General features: G+C 45.7%; 1 protein-coding gene across 2 annotated transcripts in view; it reads left to right on the top strand.

The window, feature by feature from the left end:
- LOC110506407 (piezo-type mechanosensitive ion channel component 1) overlaps positions 1 to 20,936 on the top strand; it is a 79,040-nt gene that overhangs the window by 17,081 nt on the left and 41,023 nt on the right. For both annotated transcript variants that reach the window (XM_090222145.1, XM_036964024.2), the window contains exon 2: positions 7,225 to 7,320. Coding sequence is in view for 1 of the 2 variants with exons in the window: in XM_036964024.2 (XP_036819919.2) it covers positions 7,225 to 7,320 (96 nt within the window). In the remaining variant the exon portion in view is untranslated. The remainder of the gene's footprint in view (positions 1 to 7,224; positions 7,321 to 20,936) is intronic.

Here is a 20,936-nt window from a genome sequence, read left to right as displayed (position 1 = left end):
CAGTGTGTGTGTGGGAAAGACAGAGGAAGGGGGATTGTCTCTGGCTTTAGGCCTCATGCAGGGCCTGCCAGATCTATAGGCTTTAGCAGCTGGCAATGGGATTCATCATCCTGGAAGCCATTCACGGCCTGCGCTCCAGGGAGGGGTTGTCTTTCTCCACTCACCCCTATAACCCAGCTCTGTGTCTGGCTGGGAGAGCTGCCCTGACTCTGGCTCCCCACCATCTCCTCTCTCCGTCAGAACACAAGAGCTGGGATCAGGCTCCCTGGGCCGGCCTCAGTCCAGGAACAACCCATTCGCCCTAGTAGATATGAATGGATTAGAATGGTAGGCTATCCCGCAATATGGCAATCTAGAGCTGCTATCATATGGTTTTAAGCCGTGGATCCACAACTGTGGACGTGGCTTTTTCTCCACTGTACCGGAGAGTTGCAGTAGAGCATGCATGTAAAACTGTCAGAGCTCTGTCACATCCAGACTGGCCATTTTATTTTAATTATCACATAAAGCCGTCCTCATTAGTTGATCGCTCCACTGTCCACATGGAGATTGGGTCCTATTTAAACACGCAGTTGATTACTTAATGGCTTCCATGAACCATTGTTTCTCTCCCTGAGCTCAGCTGACATCATGGAACACTGGGGGCGGCTATGGAAAACGGCTCCCTACATTTCCCCTTAAGCCCCTCTCTCTTCAGCTACGCAGGCTCCTGCAGAATAATAAGACCAGAGTGAGTGCCGAGGTGATAGACTGATAGACTGTAGTGAGCCTAGTTAGGGTACTTTCCACTGGTGAGTTGAATAAGAGGGTCCTTTCAGCTGTATAGCAGTGAAAACACAAGACATGTTGAAGACGGCAGATCTGGGACCGTTGCAATGGAAGACCTCTGTGTGACTCATTCTAACCAGAGCCAAAGAGGAGGAATCATAGATCCATAGAGACCCATTGAACCCACACCGCTGTATGAGAGAGACGTACATAATCCACTCAACTTCTGTGAGGGATCTACATGTCATTCAACCTTCCATATTAAAGATTTGACCTTGTGTTATGTAGCAAAAAAATTAAAGACTACAATTACGCCCAGTATTAACCAGGCCATCGTGATGAATTTGAAAGAAACATAAGATTGCGCTCAGGATCATTGTGTGCTTTAACAAACTTTAATATGTAAACATTGATCTAGTGTTGTCTTCTTTGAGCGTCATAGTTAGCGCCAATTATAGTGCAGGATTACTCATAGCCACTGTTGACGAGGACGGTTACGCAGTTGCCAGTTTAGAGTTTCCCAGATGTTTTGCTTGACATCAGCACCCTGCTGTTCATTCCGAAGATGTTTCCATGTTCCAGTATCTGTCCCTCCTCTCACTACCCTTTACCCACTTGGCTCATCCAAGATGCTTACTCACCCACTCCTCTCCCATATCATCTCTCTCTCACTCCCCCACCTCTCCCTCTCTTTATATCCTAATTTTCTCCTTGCTCTTCCTTTCCATCTGTCTCTTTTTTCCTCTCTCTCCTACCCTCCCCCTCTGTCCCTCTCCAGCCATCTCTCTTCCTGTCTCTGTGACCCGTGCCGGACTGAGCTGTGTTCACATACCTGTAGACTGAGGTCACTGTGAGGGCCAGCTGTGGGCCCCTGGAGTCATGTAGCTGTTGGCTTCACTGGGCCTGGCAGGCAGACACACTTGCTCACAGACCCAAACGAGTGATCGCAGTTGGCCTTACTTCTTATGTTTTCCCTCGCTCTCTCAACTTCCTCCCTCCGTTTTCTGCTGCTAAAGGTTATTTGTCATTTTCAATCGCCTTTGATGTGACTGCCATGAACCATCTGGGGTGTGTGTAGTGTGTAGTGCTTCTGCGGTGGGGTAGCTCTATTCTGTATGCACATGTGAGCTGCAGTCACATGGCACTTTCTGTTGACAGTGTTCTGTGGTGTGCCTGCCTTTTGGCAGGACATGCCTTAGGTATTTGATTTTCTTTCTCTCATGTTACATGTGGTGACACGGTCATGTTGCCGTGCCTCCACTATGATTCAGCTAGCTCCAGGGAGATGCTCAGATGTGATTGAGGAGCTGCTGTCAGGACCAAGGTGAGGTCCCTGAAAACTGGGCGTCTGCCCATCTGATAAACAGGCATTTGGCCACGCTACCGGGGAAGGAAAGCTGCAGCGGACTGCAGAGATCATATTGGCGCCACTGCCTCTTAGTATTTGTCAAAGCACTGCTTTGTCTGAGCGAGAGGAGCCTTTAACTGACTGGGTTGGTTTCTCTGGGACTCTGCTTGTCACAGTCACTGTCTTGCCACGTGTTCTCAGAAGCACCACTACACTACACTGAAAACACTGTAAATACATGGAGGGTGGAGAGTATTGCGATCCATTTGCTCTGATATTAGACAGATCCACTGTGAGTGTGTTGCTCATGACCGGTGGCAATTACGCACATTGGAAATGTATTTTAATCAGATTTGGCTCTGGCAGTGAAACTGAACACTGAAAACTGTGATCTGAGATGATTCACTGCTGATCTGTGTCACGTCTGCTCCCGCTCCCCGGCGCTCGAGTGTGCCAGGCTGCCCTGCATCACTCACTCCTATCATCTATTACGCACACCTGCCTTCCCTCATCACGCGCATCAGCGATATTGGACTCACCTAGACTCACTCATCATCTGTTTATTTCCTCCCCCATATTTGTCAGTTCCCTTGTTCTGTTCCCCGCTGCTGCATTAATTGTTTTTTGTCTGTATTATTAGTTTGCTGACGCTGTTACTGTCTCGTTCCATGTCCGTTCTTTATTAAATGTGTTACTCCCCGTACCTGCTTCGTCTCTCCAGTGTCATCCCACGTGACAATCTGCTTTACAGACAGGCCCATACAGTTCAAAAAATTCAATCACCACTATCTACTATCTAGCCAATTTTAGAAACGATACAAATTTGTTTTTCTAAACATAATCTTAATGTAGCAGAACGGCGATCAGATCAGCAGCTTGGACTCTCCCAATAGTCTTTGCCTCATGGAGATGATGACATTTTGAGTGTGCACCGGAAAATGACAACCATTTTGAGTGTAAAAGGTCAGCTCCCTCTTCAGTGTTCTTCCATTGCAGGTTCATGTTCAGTCAGCTTAGCAGGATTACTCTGTTGAGACCTTTCTATTTGCCGTACAGTAAACAACCTCAAGTTCAGGGAAAAACTGCCAAAGCCCTGGAAAGATTGGCAAGAACATTTCAATACAGGAGAGAGTTGGACTGACTGACCCAGAGTTGGACTGGGTGGAGTTGGACTGGGTGGAGTTGGACTAGGTGAAGATGGACTGGGTGGAGTTGGACTAGGTGAAGTTGGACTGGGTGGAGTTGGACTGGGTGGAGTTGGACTAGGTGGAGTTGGACTAGGTGGAGTTGGACTGGGTGGAGTTGGACTAGGTGGAGTTGGACGAGGTGGAGTTGGACTGGGTGGAGTTGGACTAGGTGGAGTTGGACTAGGTGGAGTTGGACTGGGTGGAGTTGGACTAGGTGAAGTTGGACTGGGTGGAGTTGGACTAGGTGGAGTTGGACTGGGTGGAGTTGAAGTTGGACTAGGTGGAGTTGGACTAGGTGGATTTGGACTGGGTGGAGTTGGAGTTGGACTGGGTAGAGTTGGACTGGGTGGAGTTGGGCTAGGTGGAGTTGGACTAGGTGGAGTTGGACTAGGTGTTGTATATATGAAGTGTGACTGTCTATTGACATTAAGGATTAGACTACTGTTGAGTCAACAACTATGTAATGGTTAGATATTTGAGAGAGTAACATGTAAAAAGCCTGTTAGCCTTTGCAGTTTACAATGCCTCATGTTGTCAGTAGTTTGGTCCATGGTTTGGTTTGGTAAAGGATTGACAGTGATCAAGACCCTCAAGAAACAACCATTCTTATTATTTTCACTAATTAAGAGGAATCATATTGAAATATATGTTGGTGGTGAGATGTGCTACAGAGACACACAGGTATCCATTTGTAAACTATTCCCAGAAATAGCTAGGCAACTCTAAAGGACAAACATTGGCAGATTTATTATTGACAAATTAGAGCTTGAGACTTAATTCAGTGTGATGTCTGCGGAGTATAAATGGTACCTCTAAATGAGCCAGCTACAGTAAGTTTAATCCAAAAGTGTTTTACCATAGAGCATAAGAAGGCCCTGGGCATAAGAGAACAGCTTTTCACCGTGTTTGACTCTGCACAGGGCACAGACCAAGCTGGGACACACACACACTCACACACCCCGAGTGTGTTCCTCAGAGATGCGTCATGACCCCAGCTCTGCGGCATGCTGTTGATTTTTCCAATCTCGATTACCATAATTTCCTGAATCTATCCGATGCATAGTTTGAGAGTCTATGGGCTCTGCTATTTAGAGTCGTTGGTGGTGGGAGTCTAGGCTGGGATGTTAGGGCTTTGACCCTATAGGAACAACCGAGTGAGGTAGTGCTGCTTTTTGAGAGGAGGAACCCACTCCTCTCTCTGGATGGCTAATTGCCCCCTTGATCACATGGCCTTTCTCTCTGTTTCTGCACCACAGGATCTCTGATCTCAGTACTCTGTCTGTCCCACTCACGCCACACCTGATTGACAGATGTTTGGTGTGTTTGTTTGAGAACGTCTAATACTGCTACTCATCCGAGCCGCTCATCTCTCATTGATTGTTAATAAGGAGATTCTTCAGTAATTGAACAGTGGACATTGTTCATACAGTATTAAAGCCCCTGAATTACAGTAATCCTGATTTGCTGACCTCTACTTTCCTAGCCGGGTGCAGTAGTAGTAGTGTAGTGTAACTGCTCAAGCAGTCAGGCAGCCAGGCAGGTAGGGGAATGGAAACACTGGGGTTATGCTACATAGGAGGTAAACAGACGGCCAGCCAGTCAGAGAGATGGATGAAGTGCGATGGAAAGTAAGAAGGAAACGCAGGATGAACTCCTCACACTGTTGAACTTTTTGAGTTATGGCCCATTTTTCGGCACTGTGTCACAGGCTGGTTTAGTGCGTGGGTATGAGTGCGTGTGTGGGTACGAATGCATGTGTGCACATGCGAGCGAGGGTGCTTGGGATTCAATGCCCGGGGAGAGAGATTGATAGAAAGGAAAAAGCTCTCACGGCCTATTAGCAGCACATATTTACAGTATAATAAGAGCAGACTAGGGGCATTCCCCCCCTCTCTGCTCTCTGTCGAAGCCTGTTGATTGTGGGATGAGAAGCTGATGACCTCACTCTCTGATCCAGAACCAGCTGATTAGAGGCAGACACAAGGCTGCTGGTTTTTGACCATAGAACCTCCCTGCAGCAGTCTGTGGTCAGTGTTGAAAAGATGAACTCGAATCACACACATTCTGAGGTAGACCTCACCCTTGGCTGGGCGGGGACTAGAGACCCAGTAAACTAGAGTAGACATTGTCACTTTTATCAGCCCATCTAATGCTGCCCCCCCCCCCTCCCAGCTGCCCCCCTCCCTCTTTTGTTTATTGCCCTAGCTCTACACAGCTGATTCAAATAGCCAATTAATCATCAAGCTTTGATTCAGTTGTGTAGTGCTATGGCAGGAAATGAAACTTGTACAGGGGGGGGGCAGGACCGAGTTTGGGAAACCCAGCATTAGCTCATGTCACATTACATCATGCGTGGGTGAGGTAACCATGGGAATATGTACATTAAGTCAAAACAGTAAGTCACAGTGACTCGCCCCTCAGCCAATGTTGTCAGCCAGCTGGTCCATCCTCAAGATCAGTTTGCTAAAGACATTACACTGCACATGACACTTGACATTTTGCACGCGTGTTATATAAAATATATATATATATTGTCCCTATATGATCCACATGAAAGAAGGAGAGAGTGAGAGCTGTTCAGGTTTTGCTAACAATTAAGCTAGAAATAGCAGAAAGACTCCCTGGAGTGGGCCAGTGAAATCCTTAGAACAAACAGCGCTGTGGGCCACACGCGAGCTAGCTCATTGACTCTCACTTATAGGACAAAGCCTGTCTTTGTTCTCCCATTCTGGTTGTGTTAATTATAGATCTGTAGCAGACTGTAGGCCGGGGCGGAGCGCCTGCGGGGCTGGGACACAGTACTGTACTGGGTGACTGACTGCCGGGCATTATTATGGTGGATATGTTGTGATGTGTAGGGTGGGCTCTCTGCCGTCAGCTGTGGACACTGTGCGGTGCATTGCTGCGTTTCCCTGCTGTGTTTCCCTGCTGGGTCTCTGTGGGGCAACCCTCAGTGGAGTCGGTGTAAACCGGAAGCATCCGGTTTTCAGAGGAAAAGCAGAGAAGAGGTGAAGCCTGAACCGGATGCTTATAGGTTCTTCCGACCCTGCTCAGCCGTTTCTTTTACGCCTGCTACTTTAGGTTACTGAGGGGCAAACCCAGAGGGCCAGAGGAGAGTTGGTTGTGTGAGGATGAAACGCTGTGAGACGGATGGTTGTGGCAGGACTCTTAACAGGCCTCGATCCAGAGCCCAAGGAGCAGAACACAGCATAGGGGAATCAGAGCGCTGGGCTCCCAGCTCCCCCTTCCAGTCTTAGAGCTCAGCCAGGGAGCGGAGAGAGAAGAGGAGCGGGGGTGTGAAGGCAGCCCTCCCAGGGCCCCAGCAGGCGGTCTGGAAAGCCCTTGTGTCCCCTGGCAGACTCTCAAATGACCAGCAGCTAGCTAGTTCACTGAACACAGGCTGAGTAACCAGCTTTATGCTTGGACAATCACAGGGTCTGCTATATTATCAGCATAATAATCATCATCATCATTATTAAAGGAATGTTTAGTGCAGAGCAGGCCACTGTTGGCTTGCCATCCAGCTCTGTGTTACTGTTAACACAGTCCAGCGCTGCTGCTTTCACAGGGACCTGAGAGAGCCCTGCTTGTATGTAGACTCATTAGATGTTCCACTGTTTTCCAGTAGGGGAGGTGTGTGTGGATGTGTGAGGCATGCGGTTACAAACCAAGAGGGTGTCAGGGAGGCCTGGTGATGAAAGGCAGAGGCGTTCATTCTCAAGCAATTCAACCCCAGTCTCAGCCCTCACCCTTTCTCCTCTCTCTGGTTAATTGAAAAGTCCACACATCATTGTGACCTCAATTCACAGATTTGTACCCAGATCATTCAACCACTCAGAAAAATTGCGGTGTATTTGTCATTGACTAATGTTTGTCTGTGTCGTGCCTCTCCTCTGACCTCTGACCTCTGTGTGTCCCCAGCCTGCCTGTTTCGCTACAATGCCCTGTCTCTGGTCTACCTGCTCTACCTGCTGCTACTGCCATGGTTCCTGTGGCCCAACAAACACACACTACGAGGTAAGACAACACGCCAGTCCTTCCCTTCATTTGGCAACTCCTGCTTGTTTTAATAGTTTCAGGTGTGGGTGGGTAGGTGTGGTTGTAAGTGGGAACGCCGAGGTCTCTCACCGCAGCATTGAGATTGACGTTGATCAAATGGTGCGGTGTTTGGAAGTTGTGCAATATAACAGAAAAGCCAGACAAAACATTTGCAATACGATCCAAAATTAATTGTGGTTTAAAAAAAAAAAAGGATGAAACAATGAAACAGATTCTCAGAGCATGGTTCACATCCTCATACATACCACAGCGTCTGTGTTGTAGTTGCTTTCAGACAGACCGCTTCTGAAGATTACATGGCAAAATCTTAACCACTAACTTCTATCTATATTTTACCTCCAAACCTATGAGGACTGGGCTGCAACTCTGATACACTTCAGTAAATACAGGATCTTTGGGGGTTTATAAGTGATTGTTTTTTTCCTCTTTTTAAGCAATAAGGCCCGAGGGGGTGTGGTATATGGCCAATATACCACGGCTAAGGGTTGTGCTTAGGCACGACGCAACGCGGAGTGCCTGGATACAGCCCTTAGCCGTGTTATATTGGCCATGTACCACTAACCCCCGAGGTGTCTTATTGCTTTTATAAAAAACGGTTGTCGTCAGAGTAAGGCAAGGAACTACACATCTAAATTGAAAATGTTGCTTTAATAAATGAATTCATAATAAAAAGATTCCGCCAGAAAAAGTAGTCCTAATGTCACGTATACTCCCTTTCCGGCCTCTAGGTCATTAGGCTGCTGATTATCCCACACACCTGTCACCATCGTCTCGCGCACCTGCGCCTCATGACACTCACCTGGACTCCGTCACCTTCTTGATTACCTTCCTATATCTGTCACTCCCCTTGGTTCTTTCCTCTGGTGTTATTGACTCTGTTTCATGTCAGTGCTTTGTTTGTGTTTCGTGTTTATTTATTAAACCGTCACTCCCTGAACTTGCTTCCCGACTCTCAGCGCACTCATTACATCGGACAAAAGTCTCGTTCAAAATCAAATCAAATCAAATTTATTTATATAGCACTTCGTACATCAGCTGATATCTCAAAGTGCTGTACAGAAACCCAGCCTAAAACCCCAAACAGCAAGCAATGCAGGTGTAGAAGCACGGTGGCTAGGAAAAACTCCTTAGAAAGGCCAAAACCTTGGAAGAAACCTAGAGAGGAACCAGGCTATGTGGGGTGGCCAATCCTCTTCTGGCTGTGCCAGGTGGAGATTATAGCAGAACATGGCCAAGATGTTCAAATGTTCATAAATGACCAGCATGGTCAAATAATAATAGTCACAGGCAGAACAGTTGAAACTGGAGTAGCAGCACGGCCAGGTGGACTTGGGACAGCAAGGAATCATCATGCCAGGTAGTCCTGAGGCATGGTCCAAGGGCTCAGGTCCTCCGAGAGAGAGAAAGAAAGAGAGAATTAGAGAGAGCATACATAAATTCACACAGGACACCGGATAGGACAGGAGAAGTGCTCCAGATATAACAAACTGACCCTAGCCCCCAACACATAAACTACTGCAGCATAAATACTGGAGACTGAGACAGGAGGGGTCAGGAGACACTGTGGCCCCATCTGACGATACCCCCGGACAGGGCCAAACAGGAAGGATATAACCCCACCCACTTTGCCAAAGCACAGCCCCCACACCATTAGAGGGATATCTTCAACCACCAACTTACCATCCTGAGACAAGGCCGAGTATAGCCCACAAAGATCTCTGCCACGGCACAACCCAGACAGGAAGATCACATCAGTGACTCAACCCACTCAAGTGACGCACCCCTCCTAGGGACGGCATGAAAGAGCACCAGTAACCCAGTGACTCAGCCCCTGTAATAGGGTTAGAGGCAGAGAATCCCAGTGGAAAGAGGGGAACCGACCAGGTAGAGACAGCAAGGGCGGTTCGTTGCTCCAGAGCCTTTCTGTTCACCTTCACACTCCTGTGCCAGATTACACTCAATCATATGACCCACTGAAGAGACGAGTCTTCAGTATAGACTTAAAGGCTGAGACCGAGTTTGCGTCTCTCACATGGGTAGGCAGACCATTCCATAAAAATGGAGCTCTATAGGAGAAAGCCCTGCCTCCAGCTGTTTGCTTAGAAATTCTAGGGACAATTAGGAGGCCTGTGTCTTGTGACCGTAGCGTACATGTAGGTATGTATGGCAGGACCAAATCAGAGAGATAGGTAGGAGCAAGCCTATGTAATGCTTTGTAGGTTAGCAGTAAAACCTTGAAATCAGCCCTTGCCTTGACAGGAAGCCAGTGTAGGGAGGCTAGCACTGGAGTAATATGATCACATTTTTGGGTTCTAGTCAGGATTCTAGCAGCCGTATTTAGCACTAACTGAAGTTTATTTAGTGCTTTATCCAAGTAGCCGGAAAGTAGAGCATTGCAGTAGTCTAACCTAGAAATAACAAAATGATGGATACATTTTTCTGCATCATTTTTGGACAGAAAGTTTCTGATTTTTGCAATGTTACGTAGATGGAAAAAATCTGTCCTTGAAACAGTCTTGATATGTTCGTCAAAAGAGAGATCAGGGTCCAGAGTAACGCCGAGGTCCTTCACAGTTTTATTTGAGACGACTGTACAACCATTAAGATTAATTGTCAGATTCAACAGAAGATCTCTTTGTTTCTTGGGACCTATAACAAGCATCTCTGTTTTGTCCGAGTTTAAAAGTAGAACGTTTGCAGCCATCCACTTCCTTATGTCTGAAACACAGGCTTCCAGCGAGGGCAATTTTGGGGCTTCACCATGTTTCATTGAAATGTACAGCTGTGTGTCATCCGCATAGCAGTGAAAGTTAACATTATGTTTTCGAAGAGGTAAAGAGGTAAAATATATAGTGAAAACAATAGTGGTCCTAAAACGTTCCTTGAGGAACACCGAAATTTACAGTTGATTTGTCAGAGGACAAAACATTCACAGAGACAAGCTGATATCTTTCCGACAAATAAGATCTAAACCAGGCCAGAACTTGTCCGTGTAGACCAATTTGGGTTTCCAATCTTTCCAAAAGAATGTGGTGATCGATGGTATCAAAAGCAGCACTAAGGTCTAGGAGCACAAGGACAGATGCAGAGCCTCGGGCTGATGCCATTAAAAGGTAATTTACCACCTTCACAAGTGCAGTCTCAGTGCTATGATGGGGTCTAAAACCAGACTGAAGCATTTCGTATACATTGTTTGTCTTCAGGAAGGCAGTGAGTTGCTGCGCAACAGCCTTTTCTAAAAATGTTGAGAGGAATGGAAGATTCGATATAGGCCTATAGTTTTTTATATTTTCTGGGTCAAAGTTTGGCTTTTTCAAGAGAGGCTTTATTACTGCCACTTTTAGTGAGTTTGGTACACATCCGGTGGATAGAGAGCCGTTTGTTATGTTCAACATAGGAGGGCCAAGCACAGGAAGCAGCTCTTTCAGTAGTTTAGTTGGAATAGGGTCCAGTATGCAGCTTGAAGGTTTAGAGGCCATGATTATTTTCATCATTGTGTCAAGAGATATAGTACTAAAACACTTAAGTGTATCTTTTGATCCTAGGTCCTGGCAGAGTTGTGCAGACTGAGGACAACTGAGCTTTGAAGGAATACGCAGATTTAAAGAGGACTCCGTAATTTGCTTTCTAATAATCATGATCCTTTCCTCAAAGAAGTTCATGAATTTATTACTGCTGAAGTGAAAATCTCTCTTGGGGAATGCTGCTTTTTAGTTAGCTTTGCGACAGTATCAAAATGGAATTTCGGATTGTTCTTATTTTCCTCAATTAAGTTGGAAAAATAGGATGATCGAGCAGCAGTAATGGCTCTTCGATACTGCACGGTACTGTCTTTCCAAGCTAGTCGGAGGACTTCCAGTTTGGTGTAGCGCCATTTCCGTTCCAATTTTCTGGAAGCTTGCTTCAGAGCTCGGGTATTTTCTGTATACCAGGGAGCTAGTTTCTTATGAGAAATGTTTATAGTTTTTAGGGGTGCAACTGCATCGAGGGTAATGCGCAAGGTTAAATTGAGTTCCTCAGTTAGGTGGTTAACTGATCTTTGTCCTCTGACGTCCTTGGGTAGACAGAGGGAGTCTGGAAGGACATCAAGGAATCTTTGTGTTGTCTGTGAATTTATAGCACGACTTTTGATGTTCCTTGGTTGGGGTCTGAGCAGATTATTTGTTGCAATTGCAAACGTAATAAAATGGTGGTCCGATAGTCCAGGATTATGAGGAAAAACATTAAGATCCACAACATTTATTCCATGGGACAAAACTAAGTCCAGAGTATGACTGTGACAGTGAGTAGGTCCAGAGACATGTTGGACAAAACCCACTGAGTTTTGGAGTGGGTCTGTGGACTTTTCTGTGGACTTTTCCATGTGAATATTAAAGTCACCAAAGATTAGAATATTATCTGCTATGACTACAAGGTCCGATAGGAATTCAGGGAACTCAATGAGGAACGCTGTATATGGCCAAGGAGGCCTGTAAACAGTAGCTATAAAAAGTGATTGAGTAGGCTGCATAGATTTCATGACTAGAAGCTCAAAAGATGAAAACGTAATTTTTTTTTTGTAAATTGAAATTTGCTATCGTAAATGTTAGCAACACCTCCGCCTTTGCGGGATGCACGGGGGATATGGTCACTAGTGTAGCCAGGAGGTGAGGCCTCATTTAACACAGTAAATTCATCAGGCTTAAGCCATGTTTCAGTCAGGCCAATCACATCAACATTATGATCAGTGATTAGTTAATTGACTATAATTGCCTTTGAAGTAAGGGATCTAACATTAAGTAGCCCTATTTTGAGATCATGATGGTATCATGATCTCTTTCAATAATGACAGGAATGGAGGGGGTCTTTATCCTAGGGAGATTGCTAAGGCGAACACCGCCATGTTTAGTTTTGCCCAACCTAGGTCGAGGCACAGACACGGTCTCAATGGGGATAGCTGAGCTGACTACACTGACTGTGCTAGTGGCAGACTCCACTATGCTGGCAGGCTGGCTAACAGCCTGCTGCCTGGCCTGCACCCTATTTCATTGTGGAGCTAGAGGAGTTAAAGCCCTGTCTATGTTGGTAGATAAGATGAGAGCACCCCTCCAGCTAGGATGGAGTCCGTCACTCCTCAGCAGGTCAGGCTTGGTCCTGTTTGTGGGTGAGTCCCAGAAAGAGGGCCAATTATCTACAAATTCTATCTTTTGGGAGGGGCAGAAAACAGTTTTCAACCAGCGATTGAGTTGTGAGACTCTGCTGTAGAGCTCATCACTCCCCCTAACTGGGAGGGGGCCAGAGACAATTACTCAATGCCGACACATCTTTCGAGCTGATTTACACGCTGAAGCTATGTTGCGCTTGGTGATCTCTGACTGTTTCATCCTAACATCGTTGGTGCCAACGTGGATAACAATATCTCTATACTCTCTACACTCGCCAGTTTTAGCTTTAGCCAGCACCATCTTCAGATTAGCCTTAACGTCGGTAGCCCTGCCCCCTGGTAAACAGTGTATGATCGCTGGATAATTCATTTGAAGTCTAATAAGGCGATCGTTCTCCTGTATATTATGAGTACAGCGACTGCAATTAGAAGGCATCATGTTAATGTTACTACTTAGCTTCGGCTGTTGGAGGTCATGTAGAACCATGTCCAGATAAAGCGTCCGGAGTGAAAAGAAAGTTGAGGGAACCAAAAATATAAACGGTAATTAAAAAGTAAAAACCGTAAAATTGTCAGGTAGCAAAGTAAGTTTGGCAACAAAACGCACAGCAACACGTAAACAAGTCTGCGATCCTCGCTGCTATCCTCGGTCGTTGCTAGACTGTTGCTATGCAACAACAACAGGCAACAACCACGGGCTAGCTAGCAAGCTTACATTAAATGTATGCAAGAACCGAGCGTTAGTGCCAGCCACTTCAGAGTGACTAACACATTATTTATTAATGTTGATCTGAATGTTGCCATTTATTGTGCACAAATGGAAAAATTGTCCCATGTTATTGTTGGTTTGCCCATGTTGTCGTTTGGTGGCTCCATGCTGCTGGAAATGGATGCCATTCTTTTAACTGGGGGAGCTGCTGCCGTTTTGCGTGACCTGAAATGTAAGACAATAGCGTTAGCTAATCAGTTAAATCTATTTATAAAGCCCTGTTTACATCAGCCAATGTCACAAAGCACTATACAGAAACCCAGCCTAAAACCCCAAACAGCAAGCAATGCAGATGTGGAAGCACGATGGCTAGGAAAAACTCCCTAGAAAGGCTGGAACCTAGGAAGAAACCTAGAGAGGAACCAAACTCTGAGGGGTGGCCAGTCCTCTTCTGGCTGTGCCGGGTGGAGATTATAACAGAACATGGCCAAGATGTTCAAACGTTCATATTTGACCAGCAGGGTCAGATAATAATAATCACCATAGTTGTAGAGGGTGCAACAGGTCAGCACCTCAGGAGTCAATGTCAGTTGGCTTTTCATAGCCGATCATTCAGAGTTAGAGACAGCAGGTACGGTAGAGCGAGAGAGTCGAAAAACAGCAGGTCTGGGACAAGGTAACATGTCCGGTGAACAGGTCAGGGTTCCATAGCCGCAGGCAGAACAGTTGAAACTGGAGCAGCAGCATGACCAGGTGGACTGAGGACAGCAAGGAGGCATCAGGCCAGGTAGTCCTGAGGCATGGTCCTAGGGCTTAGGTCCTCCGAGAGAAGAGAAAAGAGAAAGAGAATTAGAGGGAGCATACTTAAATTCACACGACACTGGATAAAACATGAGAAATACTTCAGATATAACAGACTGACCCTAGCCCCCTGACACAAACTATTGCAGCATAGTTATATTAATAGTTAGGCCTACATAGCTACCAGTTATATTGTCAGGGTACATTAAAACCGAGCCAGTCACCTGCATTGCTTGCTGTTTGGGGTTTTAGGCTGGGTTTCTGTACAGCACTTTGTGACATCAGCTGATGTAAGAAGGGCTTTATAAATAAATATTTATTGATTAGAATGATTTAGCTAGCTAACAGTTACATACCATATGTAGCCATTCACTGGTGGGCAGCTTTGTCACGCCCCTCTTCCCTCAACTTTTTAATTACGCCGACAGACACATTGTTGCTCGTTGTGAATTCGGTGTCCTTCTGTACACTCCATGCCAAACTGAGAGGCGGGTCGTTGATATGTCGGTTCAAACCAGCATAGCTGCTCATCCCATATTCTTCGCCATTCATGTTTCTCACTGAACCATACAAGTCCCATAGAATGACGTTCAGCTCCGTTTTTGTTGTATTCCCAAACTCACAATGTATCCATTTTTCTGCACACCAGTCAGTGAAGCAGGTAAGTGCCCACTTTGTTTCACAATATTATTTTAGGTTTCTCTCAAATGAATTTAAACGCTTATTTTCTACATCGGCATGTCGAACTACTGTTGATGTAGCTATTTTATCGAGGTGAAAAGGCACAATGATATAAAGGGGGAAAGGCTAAACGTCATAGTCATGGTATACGGTCTCACATACACACGGCTGAATGCTGCTTTAGCCAATCAGCATCCCGTATCCAAACTACCCGGTTTGTAATCTCAATTAGACAGCTGGAGGAGATGTTTGTGGGTGTTATGCAATATTAAGCCATGGATTAGAATCAGGTGTGTGGCTTTGCCCTCTCTCATTTCCTCTGTGGAGGCTGGCAGCTGTGTGCCCGCTGGGCTGGGCGGTGTCGGGATGATGCCAGGTTAGCCAGGCAGGTAGACGGGCACTTACAGAGGGCTTTACATCCAGCTTTGTATGGGTCTTGAGTGAGAGCCTGGGGCCTGCCAAAACACACAGCAGGTGACTAAACCAGCTCCCTTTTGATATTGCCCAAATTATGCTCTTCCGCTGAATGGAGGTGTTGATTTTTATGAATATTTCATGTCAAATGTATGAACTGACTGACAAACTGACAGTCTTTAAAAGGCAGTCAGCAGCTGCCAGTCCTCAACTGGTACCCACAAAACACCAGTCTCAACGTCAACAGTAAAGAGGCGACTCCGGGATGCTGGTCTTCGAGGCAGGGTTGTTCTGTCCAGAGTCTGTGTTATTTTGCCCATCTTAATCTTTTATTTTTATTGGCCAGTCTGAGATATGGCTTTTTCTTTGCAACTCTGCCTAGAAGGCCAGCATCCCGGAGTCACCTCTTCACTGTTGACTTTGAGACTGGTGTTTTGCGGGTACTATTTAATGAAGCTGCCAGTTGAGTATGTTTCTCAAACTAGACACTCTAATGTACTTATCCTCTTGCTCAGTTGTGCACCAGGGCCTCCCACTCCTATTTCTATTCTGGTTAGAGCCAGTTTGCGCTGTTCTGTGAAGGGAATAGTACACATGGAATAGCCTTCATTTCTCAGAACAAGACAAGACTTGAGAAAGTTTTTTGTTTCTGGCCATTTTAAGCCTGTAATCGAACCCACAAATGCTGATGCTCCAGATACTCAACTAGTCTAAAGAAAGCTAGTTTTATTGCTTCTTTAATCAGAACAACAGTTTTCGGCTGTGCTAACATAATTGCAAAAGGGTTTTCTAATTAGCCTTTTAAAATCAATTAGCCTTTTAAAATGATAAACTTGGATTAGCTAATACAACGTGCCATTGGAACACAGGAGTGATGGTTGCTGATAATGGGCCTCTGTACGCCTATGTAGATATTCCATTAAAAATCCACCGTTTCCAAGGGCCTCCCGGGTGGCGCAGTGGCGCTGTACTGCAGCGCCAGCTGTGCCATCAGAGTCCCTGGGTTCACGCCCAGGCTCTGTCGTAACCGGCCGCGACCGGGAGGTCCGTGGGGCGACGCACAATTGGCCTAGCGTCGCCTGGGTTAGGGAGGGCTTGGTCGGTAGGGGTGTCCTTGTCTCATCGCGCACCAGCGACTCCTGTGGTGGGCCAAGGTGGCCAGGAGCACGGTGTTTCCTCCGGCGCATTGGTGCGGCTGGCTTCCGGGTTGGATGCGTGCTGTGTTAAGAAGCAGTGCAGCTTCGTCTCTCCCGAGCCCGTACGGGAGTTGTAGCGATGAGACAAGATAGTAGCTACTACAACAATTGGATACCATGAAATTGGGGAGAAAAAGGGGAGAAAAAAAAAAATATATATATATATTTTTTTTAAATCCACCGTTTCCAGCTACAATAGTCATCTACAACATTAACAATGTCAACACTGTATTTCTGATACATTTGATGTTATTTTAATGAACAAAAAAATTGATTTTTTTTTCAAAAACAAGGACATTTCTAAGTGACTGCCTCGAGCTTAGTTCGACTGTCATACCCATCAAAACCCAAAATATACGCTTTTTTACTCCAATGTTTGGAAACAAAGTCAATGTAAACAAGCATGGTTAAAATATATTTTTTTATCTCATAGATGGTCAGGTCAGTCCTGGCATTCATAACTCTGTCTATTCATTTGAGAGTGGTTTCTATTTCTCAAGCACCATCCCTTAGCTGTTTACCAAAACAAGTGGTGGGGTACCCGCTTTGTCATTTTTTTGAACTCCGGATTTCCCCTTTAAAGAGTGATTGAATTTGGGCCTTTTGACTATAACACACAGGGCCACCCAAGCTCTAATTCTATTTCCTGGTTACTTTTATGTGTACAAATGTGTGGTCTGGTTAGGAATAAAACCTCATTTGCAGAGAAATATCTATGATATTAATGTGGGAAGTGAAAAACCTTAATGGTCAGTAATCTGCGATGGCAACTAGACTTCCTCTGAAAAGTACAGAAACCTATTATTCTTGACTCTGCTCTGGAAGCCGAACTTCATCACCACAATACACTCCTGTTGAGAGTTTTTCCATCTCTACCTTCTCATGATTTGATGGTACGGTATTTTCCCTCAGCCTTCCCTCGATATAAAGTTCAGATTTCACCGTACTTAGTTGCAGTCTGTGTTAATCTCCTGCGGACATGATAAAAACACAGCAGATGTTGTTTTTCAGAACTGTACAAAGAAAAATTCTGTCAGCAGCACAAACCTACAGCTCAACGACGTCCTTATTCTATAGTAAAGAGGGTGTACAGAAGTATAGAGCTAACCTCATGACAGCTCTATTCTTTTTTTGCCGACGCTGCTCTTGCTCAGCAAAACCCAAGTGGTTTCATTGATTTACTCTACATAAATATTGCTTTATTTTAGACAGACAAATCTCCTGGTGTGCTCTTAAAACCTCTACAGGATCGGTGGGTCCCCCGCGGGACGGTTGAGCTAACGTAGGCTAATGTGATTAGCATGAGGCTCTCAAATAGCAATAAACAGTGGATATGATTTCAGGTCTGGAAAATCCGCTCTTTCCACATCCTGCCCCTATCCTCCACCCACATCCCTGTCTGTGGTAGCAGTTTAATGGTCTATGGTGGCTGTAGAGCGAACAACAGAAATGGGACTAATTTTTAACAGCACAGATAAGCACACACACCCTGCACCCAGCCTTAACCCCCAGAGGCTTGTTTATCCAACATATCAACTGGCTCACACTCCTGAGAGCCAATGAGCACTATCAGTTCCTGTACTGGTCTACAGTGAACCAGACCCCGTTCCTGCCGCCTCTGGGAAAATATACCCAGAACCGGAAGCACGCTTATTATAGATAATTAAAACAGTTGAATTCTCCCATTCTCTCTCTTTTGTTCTTTTTTTCCCCATCGATGAAAGGATGGGAGATTATATCAACAAGCTGCGTTTAATACTATTCTGTCTCTGTGCTGTTAGGGTCAATAACCAATGTTTCTTTTAGAGGGGAAAAGGAGGGAAATCTGAGCATGATAAACTGTGCGGGGTCACATGACTGTTCCTGGGGGAACTGAATATGTGTAAATGGTGAGAGGTTTATTTCAGTGGAACTCGCTGGTGGAGATGATTCTCTGTAGGAAAATCCCAGAGTCTGCCAGCCTCTATAAAATAAAGCCTGACAGAGAATAGGATTAACGGTTTTAATGAAAACCATATTGAATCGTTCCCTGCCTCCAATTATCAGCTAATTTCTTGGTCCGGGCCGCCATGGGAGGACCAGATGCATTTAAGAAAGGGGGCAGATGGATGAACCAGGAGGATTCTGGAGACGTCAAGCAGAAACGACCCCTTCGCCTCACCTCCACGTGCTCCTCCTTTCCAGGGAAAATGTTATCTCACCCTCCGTGAATGTGGTGGAGCATGGGGGCATGTTAGGGTTGAGAGTAGCCATGGTCACAATTTCCTCTGTGGTTAAAGGAGCCGTCTTATGTCATACTGCCCTGAGAGCTGACCTGGTTACAGACGCTCTGGCCTGTCTAGAAGGAAACTATGACTGTTACCGGGGACTGAGAGGAAGACCGAGAGGAAGCTTATTCCATATGCGTTACAATTAATGCAGGCTACCACATGCATGTGCGCTCTTGCTTTCCCCTTTGTGTCATTGAATCGATCCCATATTGTTGTAATCCATTCATTAACGTAAGCTAAGACTCAATTAAGTGGATCTCACCAACTGTATTGCCCATAAGGGATAGTATCATTGGATTCATTGAGGCCACTGACAGAGAGGACCGTGATAAGCCTTAATAGTCCCTTTCAGCTCCTCCCCAGCCCAAATACACATCACCTGATACACTGTGTTTGACATTCCCTTCAAAATACTATTTTCCATAGCTTGCTCCCCATTATCTAAATCCCGCGTATTGTACAATCTGGACACACTGTCGCTTCCCCAGAGCTGATAAGTAAAAGGACAAATATTGAACACTTGTCTGGAGCCTGCTGGGTTACTCTGTTCCCAACATAGGAAACATATAGGGGATTTATTCGCTGGTATTCAGGTCTGATGCTCGCAGGGTGTTGCGTCAAATCTCCTCCCCTGTGTATTTTATTCACACCTGCTGGGGCTTTACAACGTCCCTTCCTGAGGCACCGCTGTCGAGACATCGCCCATACCCACAGCTTTCATGTCGCCGGGGTAACAGCAGTTTGAGACATGGAGGTTTGAATGTCCCCTCTGGTTTTTGTTTTGTGTCATTTGTTGAGGAAGGCGTCATGTGGCTTTCAAAGGCCCAAAAGTCCAACTGTCACAGACTGTCATGCTGATAAATGAGGGCTTGTGAGGGAAATGCACACCAGACCAGGCCTCCCTAAATGAGTACTCAAAGCCGACCACAGCTTAAACTGGGCAGAGAAAAAACTTAGGGAAGGGCCGTAAATTCCATTGACAACTAGTTTGCAGGTGATTTCAGATGATTTCTGTTCCAATTCTGATATATTGGACAGGACAGCTGTCTGTTTCCAGACAAATATGAGTCCACTATTTGTCATTTTCCCCTATGGAGAAATGGAGCAGGTTTAGCCATTGAAAATAGAGTCCAGCATTTTGAATAATGAGAGAGAACTAGCATCAGTATGTAAGGTATCTGTCCACTGCCACATGGGACAAAATGATCTACTGCTAGTGTGCACTGAAAAGAGACTGCATATTTCATCACAAACCATGTCAACCTGTAAATCATTTTAATAATGAAAACAAATTACAACACTATCTTCATTAATTGGCATGTAAAGTACACCTACAAACATATTGGCTATATTATGGATATTTGCCCAGCTTGACCCTTCCTTTCCTTTACCGGCTAGGCAGTGGAGGCTGCTGAGGGGAGGACGGCTCATAATAATGACTGGAATGGAATGGTATCAAATGGTTTTCATCTGTTTAATACTATTCCATTCACTTCATTCCAGCCATTACACTCGATTCAAGACATTATTATGAGCCATCCTCCCCTCAGCAGCCTCTGCTGCTGGGAGTTATGTGGGTGGCAGGGTTGCGGTCAATTCCATTTCAATTCCAGTTGTCTTTAATGCTTTTCAATGAAGAACATTTGGAATTGAAATGGAATTGACCCCAACCCTGGTGGGAGGAGTGAGGGCCGGTGGACCCCTGTTTGGTTGTTTCTCCTGGTTTGATTAGTGCCCTGAGAGTGAGAGGCCATGGGGCCAGAGAGGAGCTTTTCCCAGAGGCATGCCTGCTATGTGCCCTCCGCTTCTCTGCCCCCAACAGGAACTGGGATTCCACACACCACTGTTATTTCAGCAGTCTTCTTACGCAAACGCCAGCTTTTCTCACACCAACGCAGCACTGCGACAGGACAGGATGCCAGAGAACAGCCCAGATAAGCATAGGCAGCAGGACATGGTGTAAGATCCAAACACGCAATGCAAACAACAAAACAGAAATGTCGGTGTTGTCAGTCATTTTTGTTTACTATCGGGTAGCTGTTTCTTCGGGTAGCTGGTTATTGTTACTGATTGGTAGGGTTTTTTAAACAAATGTAGCTTAGTGTAATGAGTTTACACACATAGAACATGTGAATGAGATCCCTCTAGTAAGCAGATCAACTAGCAGGGTGAGTGTGTTGTCTCACTCGAATATTTTAGCAGTACAGTACGGGTGGTGTAGGCCAGAGATACAGTGTGTACCGTACGGGTGGTGTAGGCCAGAGATGCAGTGTGTACCGTATGGGTGGTGTAGGCCAGAGATGCAGTGTGTACCGTACGGGTGGTGTAGGCCAGAGATGCAGTGTGTACCGTACGGGTGG

Source organism: Oncorhynchus mykiss, chromosome 26 (assembly GCF_057628025.1).
Source record: "Oncorhynchus mykiss isolate SJ-2025 chromosome 26, ASM5762802v1, whole genome shotgun sequence".
NCBI lineage: Eukaryota > Metazoa > Chordata > Actinopteri > Salmoniformes > Salmonidae > Oncorhynchus > Oncorhynchus mykiss.
The sequence above is the reverse complement of the archived record's forward strand: the minus strand, read 5'-3'. Positions and strand labels throughout refer to the sequence as shown.